The following is a 17,977-nucleotide window of genomic DNA, read 5'->3' on the forward strand; positions in this document are numbered from 1 at the left end:
AACAGCTACCTGTAAATAAGTTGGTAATATGGAAATAGCGAAAAACCCTTTCATTGCAGATCGTTAGAAAAAAGATAACTATTTAGTTGGATATACTGGACATAAATTCCTAATGCAAATCTTCAGAAGATAATGTATTTTTAACTCGAGTTAACTTGTCCTCGTATATACTAGTATATAATTGTAGGGTAGAGTGGGGTAATTTCGACCACTTCTGCTGATTTGTGGCTTTCAATCCACAAAACACGACTGTTTTCAAATGTACTATTCTAAAAAAGATTCAAAGTGATTGAGATTGATTTTTTCTTCATATTTTTCTGCTTTAGGAGTTAAAAATGCATAAAGAATAATGAATTGGTTTAAAAACAAGTAAGCATATTGCGTGGGTTAATTTCGACCGGCCTCGGGGTAATTTCGACCACAACAAACATCAAAAAGAAAGATAACTCTTGCAATGCAAGTAAACTTTACCTGTCGCACTTTATTCAAAATTTATGGTCCCGTCCGAGAAACTATATTGCCTTATTTAGAAAATACGTGTATCTATCGCTATCTCTCTCAATAAAAAGATTAAAATGGATAAGTACTAGTATCCATACAGTAAAGAAATGGGTTGGGTTACTTAAGCTTTTTTATGCTGTGTTATTGACGTCTTAATTCTTATTCCTTATTCTAAATTCTGCTTTTAATTCGCCAACTCCATATTTTAAAATTGTGATATATATAGTTATGCAAATAGATGAAATTTTCTCAGATTCCACAAATAATTTCTTTGATACGATTTTTAATATGTAAAACCCAAAAGTGATTTTATTTAATATCGTCTTTTCACAACACAATCATTCAGATTGTATATATATGTATAAGGTTTGAGCATAGCATTAGAATTGCGTATATTTTTCTTCATTAATTTTTACCAGTTACACATTCATTTGGAAATCGTTGTATTACGTATTTTACGTGTTTTTTTTAAATTCTGAAGAGATAAATCCTGAGAAATTCGATCAAGTCAATTAAATAAGGATTTACAAAAGCAAAGTCCTCTTAAATCCCCCCCCCCCCCCCCCGAAAAAAAACCAAACTCAAACAAATCATTAATAACGTGTTACATCATAGTGTTTTTTTTTTTATTGTTTTGTTTTTTGTTCCTTTGTTTCAAGATACTTGTGGCTCTTTTGGGTGTTGTTCTGATATTTTGGGTACTATTTGGATTTGTGTACCTGGACTGTGTGATACGATCTTAATACGACTGGTTCGTTGGTTTTTCGATAGCCCCAGTCTTATCCGTCAAAGTTTAGGCATTCGTAATAATGAAAAAAAATTACAAAAACCTTATTTTTTTTTTTTTTTACATACAATTAATATTGCCTGCATCCTCTATTTTGTTAATTTGACGGGTTTGGAAACTTTTGGATTGCTCTCGCCATGTGCTATTTCATAGCCAGTGCCGACTCCGTGTTCTCTTGCACGTCGATTAGTGATGCACCCTCGTGAACGGCCCGGACAATATACTAGTATATAGCTAGGTATGCATATGTTAATTAATCTGACATATTTTTTTTTAAATATAAAAGGTTATAGGTAGATAATATTGTACATATACAGTATAATCTTTTTTCTTTTTTTTTTTTTTTTTGAAGATCTAACTCTGCATTGCATTAAACAGCTGTTAAAGACAATTTACACATATTTCTGAATAAGTGGTCGAATTTACCCCGCGTCCTTAAAATCAGTAGGGGTAATTTCGACCAAAATCAAATGGACGTTTCTTGTGCATTTTGATAGATATCCAAGATAAATTTGTACAATTCTGCAACTTAAAGATATTCCAAGAAAAAATAAAACAATTTTAATTTAATTCATGCTGTAGACTGTTGAACAAGGTTAAAATTAAAAAGAGGTTGTACGAGTTGTCTCTCTTGCATTTCCTTGATAAATCAAGCGCATTGAAGACGGGGACTTCGAACGTCAAACTGGAGACATAAATAATAGTAAAAATATTATTTATATCACTGATCAAGCCATATTTGCGATGAATAATTACACTAGGACACACAATTTGAAGAAAAGTTTTCTATAATTCCGAATAAATTAAACATGTCTCAACATTTCCGTAGATCTTCGTGTAGTGTTGTGTTCCTGTGGTCGAAATTAAACGGTGGTCGAAATTACCCTGACTTACCCTACTTAGAATTCAAGCCCTGTTGGTTTGGTAAATGTAATACAGAAGATCTTCGGCAATATAAAAAATATTCCTTAAAAGGGCATCATTAAAATACATTTGATTCAAGGGGTCTGATATTAAGAATATACCTTTAGTCTGTTATTATATAATTAGAAGTATTTGAATCTAAAGAAATATAATTTAGCAAAATCTATATATGAAAAACCAACCAGACACAAAGTACTTTTACAAACCAGTTGTCACTCTTGGGCTCAACATCTTAATTTCTCCCTACCTTCATTAATTATTTTTCAAATTATATATGACAACAGACAAATGTCCCAGTGCAGAAAAATTAGCTTTAACATATGCTAAAAGCTTGGATCAACAGTTTGAAATGACATATTATTTATTTAATTTGCCCTCCATATGCCAATTAGATACATGTATGAAACTATTCTGCATAGATTAACTAAAAATAAAGAACGTCTGAGAATCTTAATTTGCTCTTTTATTTACATGTATGAAATATATGGAGATAACGAACAGTATTCAAGCTCAAAAGTCCATTATACAATACAAAATAGGAGCAGAGCAAACACGGACCTCCAAACATCAGAGGCGGGATCAGGTGCCATGGAGGAGTGAGCATCCCCTGCCGACCGGTCACACCCGCCGTGTGCTCCTTGTCATGATCGGGAAATAACGGAGAAATCCGTCGACAATTCAGTGTGTAAATAATGGCCTAACAATTAGTATGAAAAACGTCATCAGCATTTGACTCAATGATAAATTGTATTTGCTGACGAGGTCATTGTATCGACCATAGAACTTACGAAATGATGACTTTAGACGAGACAGCTGATATTCTTGTTTCATCAACTTATTTGTCAATAATTTACCTCGTTTTAGAAATTGTACATACGTAGAGCATGCTCTTGCGTATCGAATCAACTGAGAGAGATATATCCCGTATGCAGGTGATGAAGGTATATTGCTGCATAAGTAAGGGAAGTTGACGATTGAAAAGTTAAAGTCATCACGTTTATCATAAAGCTTGGTTGTTAGATTACCATTAACGTTTTTTTCAAGTAAAATATCCAAATATGAAACAGATGCATCAGACTCTGTGGTATCTTTTATTTCAAGTTCACCAGGATATATCGTATCGACATAAGAATGAAAATAGCCATTGTTGATTGACAATACGTCGTCGATATATCTAAATGTCGAGTTGAACGCCACAGCAAGTGTTCTCTTCTTTTCACGTAGAAGATTTTGGACAAATTCTGCTTCATATGAATACAAAAAAAGGTCTGCTAATAACGGGGCGCAATTGGTACCCATAGGTATTCCAATAGATTGTTGGAAGACCTGGTCTCCAAAAACCACATAGATATTGTCAATCAGAAACTCAAGCATCTTTTTAATATCAACTTCAGAGTACTTGTGTGTACAATCAGAATGTTTTTTAACAAAATAATTTTGCAAATGACCAATGACAAGGTAAGTATATTTACGAGTTCCATTTTTATTGAAAAAGCAGCTGTCAATGATATCAAAAAGCCTGGACTTTAATTTATCGTTGGGAATGGTTGTGTATAAAGTTGAAAAGTCGTAAGTTTTTAAGCTGTTGATTTTGGTAAGATTTAGTGATTTCAAATTTTCCAACAGTTCCTTGGAATTTTTAAGTATCCACATCTGATTTACACCACTTTTCGAATATATTGTTGCACAGTACTCTTGAAGTTTCTCCTTCACCACTGTTAATATCTTAGTGAGGAGTAAAGATAGAGGCTTGGTTGAACATTTACTGGAACCCGCTATGTATCTTTGTTTGTAAGGATTTTTATGAAGTTTCGGAATCCAATATAAATATGGTAATTCGAATTCATTTTGGTTGTTTGGACTATTGAAAATATTCAAAACTGACATATGATTTTGAAGAATTTCTTCCTTAGAAAGGGAACTATGAGTATAAGTTGGATTACCACTTGTAGAATTAAATCCAAGCTCCTCTAAAATACGTTTAATATAATGAGCCTTACAAACAAAGACAATGTTGTTGTTATTTATTTTTTTAATTGTGGCAACAACTTCTTTAGAATACATCTGTAATTGACATGCTACATGTACTATTTTATGTAAATATAGATAAAGAAAAATACTTGACAATCATATGTTTTCTATTAACGAAAGTTATAGCAGATTTGCTAAGTACAAAATTCAAAAACTATTATCTCAGAAATACGAGGGTCATCATTAAATAATGCAACTGGATACAAAAATATATGACGCAACCTTAAATTCAAATAATTTATTACATTAATCCTTCACAATATTCCCCGTTTACTTTAATACACTTTTCAAGTCTCTTTATCCAAGACCGGAAAGTCTCGGCGTACTCATCCTTACATGTATGTATACCTAAAAGGCACTGATAAATGGCGCTTCCAATGGCCGATCTGGAGCTATAGCGTCCTTCCGACAGCATTTTCTTTAGTTTAGGGAAGAGAAAGAAGTCGCATATGGACTCAGGTCTGGCGAATAGGGTGGGTGTTGTAACTCTGTAACTCTTTCCTTCCTCAGGAACGCTTTAACCTCTTTATGTTTATGCGCGGCAGTATTGTCAATCATGCAACAAGTAAATTCCACGAAGGCCCGTCTTTGGACGTCTTTTACAGAAGATATGTTTCACTTTGTTCAATATTCTGTTTTTGTAAAAAAAAAAAAAAAAAGGCAATTAACGGTTCTTCCTTTCGGTACTAGTATAGAAATTTGAACGATTGCACCTCTAGAGTCAAAGAAACGCTAAACAAAACCTTCTTTGAACTCTGACATCTTCTAGCAATAACGGGCCTTCTGTTGCATTTTCTAAGCCACATTCTATTATCTACTTTTCTTTGAGGCTCAAAATAATGGACCCAGGTCTCATCACCTGTTATGATGCTGGATATTTTTCTTTTGTCACAATTCTTAAATGATTTAAGGAATTCTTTCGTCATTTTTACCCTTGTTTTCTTTTGTTCCTCAGTGAGTAAATGAGGCACCCACCTGATGATGAAACTTTCTTAAGATTAAGATTTTTTGTCAGAATTTTGTGTGCTGCCCCCGTTGAAATCTAGAAGGCTCTTGCAACGTCTTCTACTGTGTATCTTGCATCTTCTGTTATGATTGTACGCACAGCATCAATATTTCTTTGGATCATCGAACGAACAGTATTTAAGCTCAAAAGTCCATTAAGCAATACAAATCAGAAGCAGAGCAAACACGAACCTCTAAAACATCAGAAGTGGGATCAGGTGAGTGAGTATCCCCTGCTGACCAGTCACACCCGCCGTGTGCTCCTTGTCATGATCGGGAAATAACGGGAAAACTGTCGACAAATACAGTGATTTCCTAATGGCCTAACAATTAGTATGAAAAACATCAGTCAGCATTTGACTTAATGATAGATTATATTTGCTGACAAGGTCATTGTATCGACCATAAAACGTACGAAATCATGACTTTAAACGAGACTGCTAATATTCTTGTTTCATCAACTTGTTTGTCAGTGACTTACCTCGTTTTAGAAATTGGTCATACGTAGAGCATGCTCTTGCATATCGAATCAACTGAGAGATATACCCCGTATGCAGGTGATAAAGGTATATTGCTGCATAAGTCAGGGAAGTTGACGATTAAAAAGTTAAACTCATCACGTTTAACATAGAGCTTTGTTGTTAGATTACCATTAATGTCTTTTTCTAGTAAAATATCCAAATATGAAACAGATGCATCAGACTCTGTGGTATGTTTTATTTCAAACTCACCGGGATATATTGTATCGACATAAGAATGGAAATAACCATTGTTAATTGACAATACGTCGTCGATATATCTAAATGTCGAGTTGAAGGCCACAACAATTGTTTTCTTCTTTTCACTATCATATAACATTTTGAACAAATTCTGTTTCATATGAATACTAAAATAGGTCTGCTAATAACGGGGCGCAATTGGTACCCATAGGTATTCCAATAGATTGTTGGAAGACCTGGTCTCCAAAAACCACATAGATATTGTCAATCAGAAACTCAAGCATCTTTTTAATATCAACTTCAGAGTACTTGTGTGTACAATCAGAATGTTTTTTAACAAAATAATTTTGCAAATGACCAATGACAAGGTAACTAAATTTACGAGTTCCTTTTTTATTAAAAAAGCAGCTGTCAATGATGTCAAAAAGCCTGAGTGGACTTTAATTTATTATGAAGAATGGTTGTTTATAAAGTTGAAAAGTCGTAAGTTGTTATGTTGTTGATTTTGGTAAGATTTAGTGATTTCAAATTTTCCAAAAGGTCCTTGGAATTTTTAAGTATCCACATCTGATTTACACCACTTCTCGAATATATTGTTTCACAGTTCTCCTAAAGTTTCTCCCTCAACACTGTTAATATTTTAGTGAGGAGTAAAGAAAGAGAAAGCTAGGTAGAACATTTACTGGAACCCGCTATGTATCTTTGTTTGTAAGGATTTCTATGAAGTTTCGGAATCCAATATAGATATGGTAATTCAAATTCATTTTAATTGTTGGGAATATTAAAAATATTCAAAAATGACATATGATTTTGAAGAATTTCCTCTATAGAAAGGGAGCTATGGATTACCACTTGTAGAATTAAATCCCGGGAATCCTCTAAAATACCATTTAAATGATTAGCCTTACATACAAAGACAATGTTGTTACCTGCTTTGTCATCAGGGACCAGTACATACTGATCGTGTAATCTATCTAATTCTTTTTTCACTTCTGAATTACTGAACACAGAACGATAGTTGGTTTTCATTTTGCCCCCCAGTCGCTTAATTTGAGATTTTAACATACATCTTATACATTTAATCCATTCTGACAACGTGTCTTCTTTTTCATGTCTGGCCCATCGCCTGGCGTAATCTTCTACAGAATCCATAATATTTTTGAAATTATGACGGCAGTTAAATGATCGGGGTTCCCCAAATTTTGGCTCTTTTAAAATTATTGATTTGAGGTCCTCATTATTAAGTATATATTCGTCACCAGTAATAACGTGTCCAGCAGGACTATAGTTGTAGGGTGAAGAACATGAACACGAAGAAGGATTATGTTTCAGATACTCGATATCAAGGCTCTGTAAAGTGTTCTTGTAATTAAAAAGTTTGGAAGCAATAGTCGATGTATTTATCTACATCTGAGAAAAACATCCTACTGGCAAAACCTAAATAAAGAATAGATCATCTGAACCAAGCAGATCAAAATATCCCTGGTACACTCAATGTACATTGTACTTATATACCTAATTTGTAAGTAAATAACTTTTCCTAAGCCCCATATAGGTAATACATTCAGGTGGTTCAGAGTATTTGATTCACAAAATTGTTCATCACTTCTGAATCTTGTAGAACAGAGCTCTATAAATTTTAAAGCTATATATGGCGTATCTGAACTAAAAAATAAAAATACGAGATGAGTGTAGATAAACATGATATATGTTTTTGTTTTTTTTAAAGTTGAAATTAAAATTTTTACCGATTTTGAACCTGAATAATCTCATGTTTCCTTAGTTAAATTGACTTTAAACTGTGTCAGCTATTTAAATGCGGAGTCGGTAAATAAATCGTTCATTCTTTTAAAATTCTACTATCTTCGAAACGTGATTTATTTAAAATGTGTAATTTACAGGAAAACCATATCATTATATAAAGTAATACAACAAATACAAAGGTCTTTTTAATTTTAGTTAGTCTAAACTTATCACAAGTGGTAACACTTGATGTTTGAAGTATCCGAAGCAATCGTTGAGGCATTCGCTTTGTCTTCTTTGTTGTTTGTTTATTTCAATAGTTGTTATTTAATGCCAAGATGGCAGTATATCAGCGATATTCGGCGTTGTGTTTTGTGGACAACGGGGGCATGAACATAAGCCATAATTCGTGGTCATTAAAGAAACTAAGCATAATTTCTGGTCAACATACCCCCAAGGTATTGAATGTTCATGCTTCAGTGAAGCTGGAATTGTTAGAACTTTTCCATCCAAGCCACGCCCCCCCCCCCGTTTCTAAATAACCTTAATCAAACATTACTGCATGTACAAGTATATTAAAAAAATATAAATGCACTGGTTATGGTTTTGATAACTCTTTACTCACAAAGACCCCCCCCCCCCCTTTTTTTGTTTTGAAAAACTAGCATAAATGTTTTTAAAAATGATGCTCGATTAATGAAAAAATGTGAGAACATGAATCGATAAAATCCCTGAAATGTTTGCTTAATGCAAAACAAATTTTTAATAAAAATCAGGCCACCTGGAACCTTTTCAATCTAAGCCAATCGCGCATTACACCATAAAAGAATTATTCATCGATACCCTAAATTACCAAATAAGATATTTTGTTATCAATATTTTACGATATTAATTCAGAAATATTGTGATATAAAGAATATTTTTAAATTAATCTGTCAGCTAAAAATCTGTGTACCTACCATTTTTGGATCCAAGCCAAAGAGGAGGAATTTGATAGATCCGATCCCGATGTAATTTATTTCCTAGCTAACACAAGTTTTAAAAATAACAGGAGCTACATTTTCCTCATAAAATAATTGCATCTATTCTTTAAACTAATAGATTCCAATAACGAACAGTAATCAAGCTAAAAACAACATTCATCTAAACAATACAGATTGTAAGGAGAACTTACACGGACCTCTGAAAACAGCTCTAGGTGGGAGCAGGTGCCCTTTGTCATGATCGGGTAAATAGGAAAACGTGTGAAAATAATGGCCTAACATAACAGCAGAATGTGTTTGCAAACAATGTCATTACATATGTATATCGACCATAGAATTTGCTAAATATTGACTTTTAACGATATTGTTGATGTCATTTGATCATCAACATGATCAACTTGTTTTTCAATAATCTGTCTCGATTTAGAAATTGTTGGTACGTTGAACATGCTCTTGCGTATCGCAACATTGGGAGACATAACTCCATATGAAGGTGAAAATGGTATATTGCTTATATAGATAAGTTAAGGACATACGCAACGTACCTTACCTACTGATAATTTTTCAAGATATTCTTAATTTAAGATTAAAGTGCCATCAGAAGTTCGTAGAGAAAAAAAACAGCATGCATTACCAGGGGTTTTGAAAAGATATCAAATGAGGAAAATTCTTGTATAATTCAAAGAAAAATATACAAAAATTACTAAACATATATTTTAGATGTTTTGTTCATCCAAACTTGTTCTAGAAGAAGTGCACAACAGCATATATAGACAATAAAATGTAGCACACAATTCCTTTAAGTATTGGAACTCTTCAGCTCCAGGGAAAAAGACAATAAAGTTCAAACTACGTTGCGTATGTCCTTAAGTTGAATATAGAAAAGTTAAAGTCATCACGTTTATCATAAATTTTAGTTGTTAGTTTGCCATCAATATCTTTCTCCAATAGAATATCAAAATATAAAACAGATGTGTCAGACTCCGTAGTGTCTTTTACTTCGAGTTCAATGGGATATACTGAATCAACGTAGGTATAAAAATGAATACTGTTAATTGATAAAACGTTAATTGTTGATTTATTTAAATGTTGAATTGAAGGCTACAGCAAGAGATTTCTTTTTGAACAGGTAGAAGATTTTGAATAAATTCTGCTTCATACAAAACATACAAAAACAGGTCTGCTAATAACGGGACATTGTAAGTACCCATCGAAATCCCAGCTGATTGTTGGAAGACCTTGTCTCCAAAAGCTACATTGATATTGTCAGTGAGAACCTCAATTATCTTTTAAAAGTAACCCTCATGGTACTTTCATGATATTATATTGGAGAAAGATATCGATGGCAAACTTTTGATGATAATTATGCATAAAACTTGAAAGTAAGATTCAATTAACAATAGTTATTTCCATTCATATGTCGACATGATATATCCCAGTGAGTTTGAAATAAAAGATACCACAGAGTCTGATGCATCTGTTTCATATTTTGTGTATTTTACTAGAAAAAGACGTTAATGGTAATCTAACAACAAAGCTTTATGATAAACGTGATGACTTTTCAATCGTCAACTTCTCTTACTTATGCAGCAATATATATACCATTATCACGTGCATATGGAGTGAACTTCTCTCAGCTGATTCGATACGCAAGAGCATGCTCTATGAACAATTTCTAAAACAAGGTACCGTAAGTTGTTGACAAACAAGTTGATGAAACAAGAATATAAACAGTCTCGTTTAAAGTCATCATTTCGTAACATTTATGGTCCATACAATGACCTTATCAGCAAATACAATCTATCATTTAGTCATATTTTGACTGATGTTTTTCATACTAATTGTTAGACCATTATTTACATACTGAATTGTCGACGGAGGTTTTCGCTATTTACTGATCTGACAAGAAGCACACGGCGAGTGTGACCGGTCGGCAGGGGATGCTCACTCCTCCATGGCACCTGATCCCACCTCTCGTGTTTGGAAGGTCCGTGTTTGCTCTGCTCCCGATTTGTATTGTTTTAATGGACTTTGAGCTTGAATACTGTTCGTTATCTCCATATGTCATAAATCGGTAATTTACAGACATTTTACGTCCTTAGTGTTGCGCCCACAGCTATTTTTTAAAAAAGATTTTCAAGATTCGTTAACCATAAAATATATACATATGCATATATAATATACATTATTTATAAAGATATTTTATTGAAATTTCGAAGTAGCATTTAGAAAAAACGTGATTATGAAGCATGCCAATTTTTAACCTTATAAGATTAGGGAAACAGAAGATATTGGAAAATGTTTACATTTTTTTGAGACACCCCTCGTATATATTGCTCACTTAAGGTCGACAGGGTTGATATTAAAGAGAATTTTCTTGATAGATATTCTTTTCTCTATTACCAATAATTATTTCATCTTAAATAACATAGAGACATGTACAAAATTACTGACCTCAATTTCAATGATTGAGGGTTTAATTTTTGATGATATTTTACCAATTGCTTGCTTTGTGTAGATCTGGTACGACAAACATGTTGGATTTTGATTTTCTAATCAATCATAGAAATGAAAATTAATTATAAGACGTTTATATTGGATTTAATCACCTGATGTACTGTTTTGCACCAAAGACACGTTTTATTCATAAATGATGCGAAATTGATTTAGTAGTATTTATGTCGAATGTAGCAGCCAAACTGAATCTTACTTTCAAGTTTTATGCATAATTACCGTCAAAAAGTGATTATAATTTTGGCTTTAAAACAATTTAAGCGTTGCATTAAAACACAATGTGTGATCTTCTTTCCAAACTTAGTGGCAGATTGTAAGAACATGCAGAAAAACATTTTTATTTTTCGATTTTAATGAAAACTTCCCTTTGCACGACCTCATTTATTTTACAAGAAGAGAATTAACCTTTTGAATTTAAAAATAAGAATGACAAAATCACAAACCATAAGGATTGACATATCCTTTTAGGTTATAATTGTTGAATTTTTTTTCTTCATTGTTGATTCTTGGACAATGTATCTCAATTTAACATTGTGCAATTTAATTAAAAGGTTTCTTTTTTCATATATCATTTTAGCACTTTTGTTTTACTTTAAAAATAATTTTAATCTTTGCACATGCATATCAATAAAAAATTATTTTTCGATAAATTGTGACATGATTGCAATTGACATCCCATAATGGATTTTTTTTCAATAAAAAAGGAAAAATATAATCATCTCACATTAATGTAATGTCTAATCCTTTACAAAATTTATCACATACTCATCAAAACAAATTGAAAAACACAACAGAAAGGTTCTTCGTCATGTTTTTGTTGATTTAATAGTTAACCCATTGTTCACACTCTTTTTCCTAATCAAATTTGAAAAAAAAAACTTGAACTGTTTTGGGATATTTTTTATTACCAATAAACCTATGTTTGTTGCACCAATGCTTAATAAGTATAGATCTACATGTATCAGTAAAAGAAAACATGTTAAAAAAGTTTCCATATTTCCTACGTTTATGCTTCAGTCCAAAGCAGACACGACTGATGGACTGTTCTCTTTAGTCATCGCACAAATTCAAAACCTTTAAACACCTCAGACTAGTGTGTTCTTTGAAGTATCGGTCTTTCAGATTTGTAATGGATGAAAAGATCCCATCATCGGCTGTTAATTTCCACCCATGTCACGAAATAGCTGCTGTTAAAAGATAGAAGGGACATCATTTGGAGAATTATCGTGTTTGTTTACCCTAATCCTCCGGACAAATAGTCCTGCCCTATGCAACAGGTTTCACCAGTCCACGCAACGTTGGAACTCTATGTGTGACGCCCCGTCTACGCTGAAAGTTACATGATAGTATGGTATACCACAAGTGTCAGAATTGTGTTTGTTGATTTATTTTTAACGCAAAAGGACTATTTCAATACAATCTTACATTACTATGCAAAAAACATAGACATTTTTTTCGATTAAGTTTTATTATGATTTCAGAGGTAAGACCATCGAATCTGCGAGTTTATTTATGATAAACTTAATCATTAATTTAATTTGAGATTAAATAGAGAGAAGAGGAAAGTTCTGAAGAGATGTATAACTAAAAATATGAAACAGACTGAAATCCCCTTCTTTAACGCTGAAATAAGTATATCTTACTTTTTTCCGTAAAATTAAGTCTTATATTTGAGTGTTTTTCTTTCTTCTGAATTTAGCAGACTTATAGTTTAAATTTACTGTTCAATACTGATTTCTCTGATGTAATCAAAATAATCTTAAGAAAAACAAATATCCAAAATATCAGGGGAAAACCTGGATAGTTATATGGTAAAATAGAAAAAAAAAATAGCATTCAAAAAAAGAGATTTAAAAAGATAATCAATTTAACTGTCATGGTTTGCTTAAACTCAGGCTGTAATCTCATTACCTTTAATCAATCATATAGTACATAGATGTAAATAATAAATAACTATTCTGAATTTTTTGACACCGCCAGCAACCCTTACACCCACTGTCCGAAGAGCTTTCTACTTGGCACATGGCACAAGACATTTGCACCCTTTTAAGGTTATCTAAGACTGAGATAACATTAGGTGGGGTGTCTTGTCTTTGATAGCTAAATCACAGTAGGTACTCGTACTGTATATAAACCCTTAATCACTTTCCTTTCTTCTCTCTGTGCCTCCTACATCGGACATCTAACAATTCAAACATGGAGCAGGGCCTACGAGTGGTGGTTTTTGCAGCTGTTGTTGGTATGTGTCTTAATCTTCTTGCAGATTATTCGAACATATTCAGATTATTAACATAATGTTTGTTTAAAAAGAAAACGAACACAATGATTGTTTTTTTTCAAGTTGATTAATATCAATACCATTTTTTTTGTTGTAAAAAACGTGAGGGAAAAATGCAAAGCATAATACTTAGTATCAAATTTTGTAGCTTCCTCCAGTGGATGTCATGTTTGTTAATTTTTTTATATCAACGCATAAGCATGCTAACATGGAAGACATACATAGAACTCATAATACTTTGCTTAGTAAAATCAATAGCATGTAAAAGATTACACTTGCTTTTATTTCTATGCGCACTATATTTGTGTATATTTAAGGTTTTTTTAATTATTATTTTGTGGCTTAAAGAACTTATCGCATGATTTTTCAAAAATCTTAATTTTATGAAAAATATTATCTACAACCTTGTTTATTAAAATTCTGAATACAATAAACGTTGTTGAAAGCGTATTTTAAGAGATATTGAGAGTTGAAATTCAAATACGGCAATATGCATATTTCAGTCGGATTTCGGCGAAATACTGCTCTGACGTCATAGGCGACGCTTTTCATTTAAATAATTTAGAAACATGCGATAAGTCCTTTAATGCAGCCGACGGCAACGTAAAAGAGATCTATCTATTAAACCCAGGTCAAAGACTCGAGGATGAAAAAATCAGAATTCATTGGATCGATTTAAATAAAAACCATGGGATATTCTTTATCCATGTGTATACTTCATTATATGGGAAAGAACTGTTGCCGTTCTATGAGATGGTTGATTTCTGATCTGCAGAAGCGTGATTCAATTTAATATGCTAAGAATTCTCACACAATGAAATTTTCAACGGTTAAAAATAAAAACATGTAAATACCTTTTAAAAGTTTAAAGTATTTCAATTAGTTTTACTGGATACATTCTACAATACAGATGTGATATATTTCTTTCTGAAGCAGTCTATTCATATATTAAAAACAACTTTGAAAGTTTCTATTAATATATTAAAACAATTCTGAAAGATATTGAATTACACTTGCGATATATAACCTTATATTATTCAGGAAATATAGGGAAAGCTGGATAAAGGATACTTGCAAATATTTGTAAGGTTTCGTTCATGATGAATAAAGTATAGAAGTCTGAAAAGATAATGACAATACTCAAAGAAGAACAGACACATGTATATTGAATTGAGTCAAATCAAGCAAGTTAGAATGTTAGAATGGGCCGAACATGCACATTTATATGAAGGTGTCAAACTTATATTTAAGTTTCCTTTAAATTTATAGTGGCTACCTTGGCTGTTGACTGCAGCACGCTTCCTGACGGTGTCTACGAGGCAGGATGTAGGTCCTTTGCCAGATGTACAGGGGCCGAGGTTACCATTGTTGACTGTGACAAAGGAAACGTCTTTAACAATGCAACCGGAAGTTGTGACGAGTAAGTAATATGTATAATGTAGTGTTTCTCTCTCTCTCTCTCCCTCTCTGAACAAGGATGGAAAGTAAAATGTCATAGTTATTTAAAACATTTTTCAGTCCTCATAACGTTCCACCTCCCTGTGGCGTCATGAGGGATTGCTCCAACAAGAAGGATGGGAAATATGCAGATATGGATCAACATTGCGCCAGTTATTATACCTGCTTCACTGGAAAATTCCTAGGACATAACCCATGTCCAGCAAGTAAGAGCTTTTGTATCTTCGTATATATGAAAAAGAATCCATTGGTTGTATTCTACAATTCATCTTATATCGTTCAAAATCATTTGTACAGAAACTACTGTAAGTTTTTCATCATTACACGTGTACTTACCACTGCTAAAAACTAATGGGTTTTGGAAACATAAATATTCTTTACTAAAAAGTGAATGATACAAACTCATATGGTGAAATTAATTGTCGTAAACCCATCGTATGATTTTTTTTTTTTCTCAATCATTATTTAGCATAAATTATGACATAATATAATGAAATATGTGATATATTGTATCCTTCCGCAGATTTGGTCTTTAATGAAGATTTACAAACTTGTGATTGGAAAGAAAATGTAAAACCACCTTGTGGATCCAAAACATCATAAATAACTACTAGGATTTTTAAAAGGAAATTTCATTCTATATCATTCTTATTAATGAATGAACAAAAAGTTTACGAGGAGGATTGGACAATTTTTCATACGTACTGTATTTTTCACACTTCTCATGTGAAAACTTGATCATGTTCTCTAGAAAAAAATGTTTTACTTTATTTTGCGACTGTCTATAATATATTAGCTATATTTGCTTCATGGACTACATTGTTTGTTATTAAGGAGGAGTTCTCATATTTATTGTATTTAAAAATTAATGAAATTTTCACAGATTCAATAAAACATCACTAAATGATGGTATCGGATGGATTAAAATTGACACCGTTTATTTTAGGATCAAGGTCATTATCTTTTTGCTTGACGTTAATATTAAAAATTTTGCAAATCATGTGATGCCTACTTCCATATATTTCGTTTTTCTTTGCGCTTAAAAGATGATATCACTTAGGTTCTATCAGATGATAATACAAAATTGAGATACATATTGTATCTAAAATAATAGATATTTGCTCTATTTTTTCTTTAATTTGTTAGAAACATTGGCTATTTTTATATGCTTCATATATTCCATGTTTTCTTATTTTACACATGGTGAAGTAGTCAAATAAATAAAAAAAAAAAAACAAGAAAAATACTTTTTGCTTATTCTTTGCTCATATTGTTAGGTTCGAACTCGAAATTACTCAGAACAGGCTTACAACTTAAATCTAAAAGATATATGGAAAAAATACACTTATACAAGGATACTTACTCCCTCTCCAACCCGGTATTGACCTCTCGATCTGCGGAAGGGGTTTCCTAGCAGTACAGGCACAGCGCGCTAGACATCCAACTGGGCAAGTCAAAAACAATTTTCCCCCAGAAGAAATAAAAATCTTTTAAGTGTTTTAATTTTTTTTTATTATTTATTTGTTTATTTTTATATGTATACAAATTTCTCCAAAGGAACTCCCTACAGATACCATACACAGTGATTTAGCATGCTCTTCCAGGGTCAAACGCCGCATCTGAATATTTTTAAATTCGTAAAAACATCTGAGTTTTTAATTAGTAAAACATCTGAGTTTTTAATAAGTACAAACATAAAGAACGCAAACACAAAGAAAAAAATATAAATTTATGAGCGCGTGGTCCAACCTAGTCGGTATCATGCATTGATCAACCTTGAACCTAATTAACATGGGGATGTTTGCATATCACTATGACTAATCATCGCCCTGTGTTCTTGAGAAGATTTAATTTTAGAGGGGGTTTCTTATAAATACCCCCCCCCCCGAAAATAATCCTGTTAAAGCTAAAAAGCTCTTTTAGCGCAAGTAAGCTTTTTTCACCATTTCTTTTCCTTATGCTTTGATTTGTCCCGAGTCATTTAAAAATACTGGCATATAGTACATGGCCATTGTTAAAAGAAAATTGTCTACAGATTTTATAAATCATACTTATATAAATTTTAGCTAATATCACACCACAGGCCACGTGCTCACGTGGCGACAAATATTGCTATTTGTTTTGTCAGTTATTACTGCCACAGAATGATCGAAATAGCCTTGTAGCTGACTCCAGCAGACGATAATCCTATGAATTTGTTTATGTTTTCTTCAACAAATTTTCTGCATTTATGTAATAATACAGATTCCATTCCCAGGAAAAGGCTAATGAATTCACTGATACGAAAGTGCAACACGATTTCCTCGCTGATGGACACAGTAGGCACTAGTTAGAATAATCTAACTGTGTCTCGGAAGAAGCCCTCACCACAGTTAGAATACGTCCCATATACTTGCAATGTAGCAAATCGGAGTGGATCCACTCCAAAATGATTTTTGAAGAGTACAAAAGGAGTTGCACTGAAAATAACTACCAAATTAATCATAACAAACCTTTTTGAGATGGTATATGTCTTTTAACCTAAGAAATAATCCATATAAATATGAAAATTCAACTCATTTTCTCAACATTTTTTCCTCGCTTCAAATTTAACGCCATGTTGACATTTGGAACTCTCTGGATTGTTCATAGAAAATGCACAGAGTACGAGTTATCGCCCGTGTTTATTTTGCAACATTGCGAATACACAGAACAAATTCTATCGTTAAACCGGGTCCATAGGACAATATCATTTTAACGATAGAACGTTCTATCTAAGTAGGCACTATTTCACTTTATTTATCATGGTACATGTATTTGATCTTGCAGTTACTGTACAAATGTACATTTTTGCCCGCAAAAATAGTGACATGCTTGCTGAAATGGCATCTTTTTACTTATCTTATTTTAATACCATACTTAATTCCGGCCGATTATTATCAATGACTTGCTGTGAAACCACAATTTTTTTATGGGGGTTCAATTATTGTGCTTTCATGGTATAAAGAGACCATGTATGTCTATCATCCATAAAAATATGTTACCTTGAGTATTT

The 17,977-nt window shown here is 32.5% G+C and overlaps 1 protein-coding gene across 1 annotated transcript; it reads left to right on the top strand.

Moving 5' to 3' along the window:
- The first annotated feature begins 13,403 nt into the window (after positions 1-13,403).
- Positions 13,404-16,091, top strand: LOC133171836 (chondroitin proteoglycan-2-like). Its single transcript, XM_061306634.1, has 4 exons — positions 13,404-13,446; positions 14,755-14,905; positions 15,004-15,149; positions 15,467-16,091. The coding sequence occupies exons 1-4, from the start codon at positions 13,404-13,406 to the stop codon at positions 15,544-15,546; spliced, it is 420 nt and encodes a 139-aa protein (XP_061162618.1). The 3' UTR covers positions 15,547-16,091.
- Positions 16,092-17,977: the final 1,886 nt, after the last annotated feature.

The sequence above is a fragment of the Saccostrea echinata genome, unplaced genomic scaffold (assembly GCF_033153115.1).
Source record: "Saccostrea echinata isolate AGI-Se365-2 ecotype Australia unplaced genomic scaffold, CSIRO_AGI_Sech_v1 ptg000054l, whole genome shotgun sequence".
Classification (NCBI taxonomy): Eukaryota; Metazoa; Mollusca; class Bivalvia; order Ostreida; family Ostreidae; genus Saccostrea; species Saccostrea echinata.

What these genes read in the sequence shown, in the direction of transcription:
- LOC133171836 (XM_061306634.1), top strand. Translation starts at nt 13,404, where the DNA reads ATGGAGCAGGGCCTACGAGTGGTGGTTTTTGCAGCTGTTGTTG. An exon ending in GGTTTTTGCAGCTGTTGTTG is followed by an intron (nt 13,447 to 14,754) that starts GTATGTGTCTTA and finishes TTAAATTTATAG; the next exon opens with TGGCTACCTTGGCTGTTGAC. An exon ending in GCAACCGGAAGTTGTGACGA is followed by an intron (nt 14,906 to 15,003) that starts GTAAGTAATATG and finishes AACATTTTTCAG; the next exon opens with TCCTCATAACGTTCCACCTC.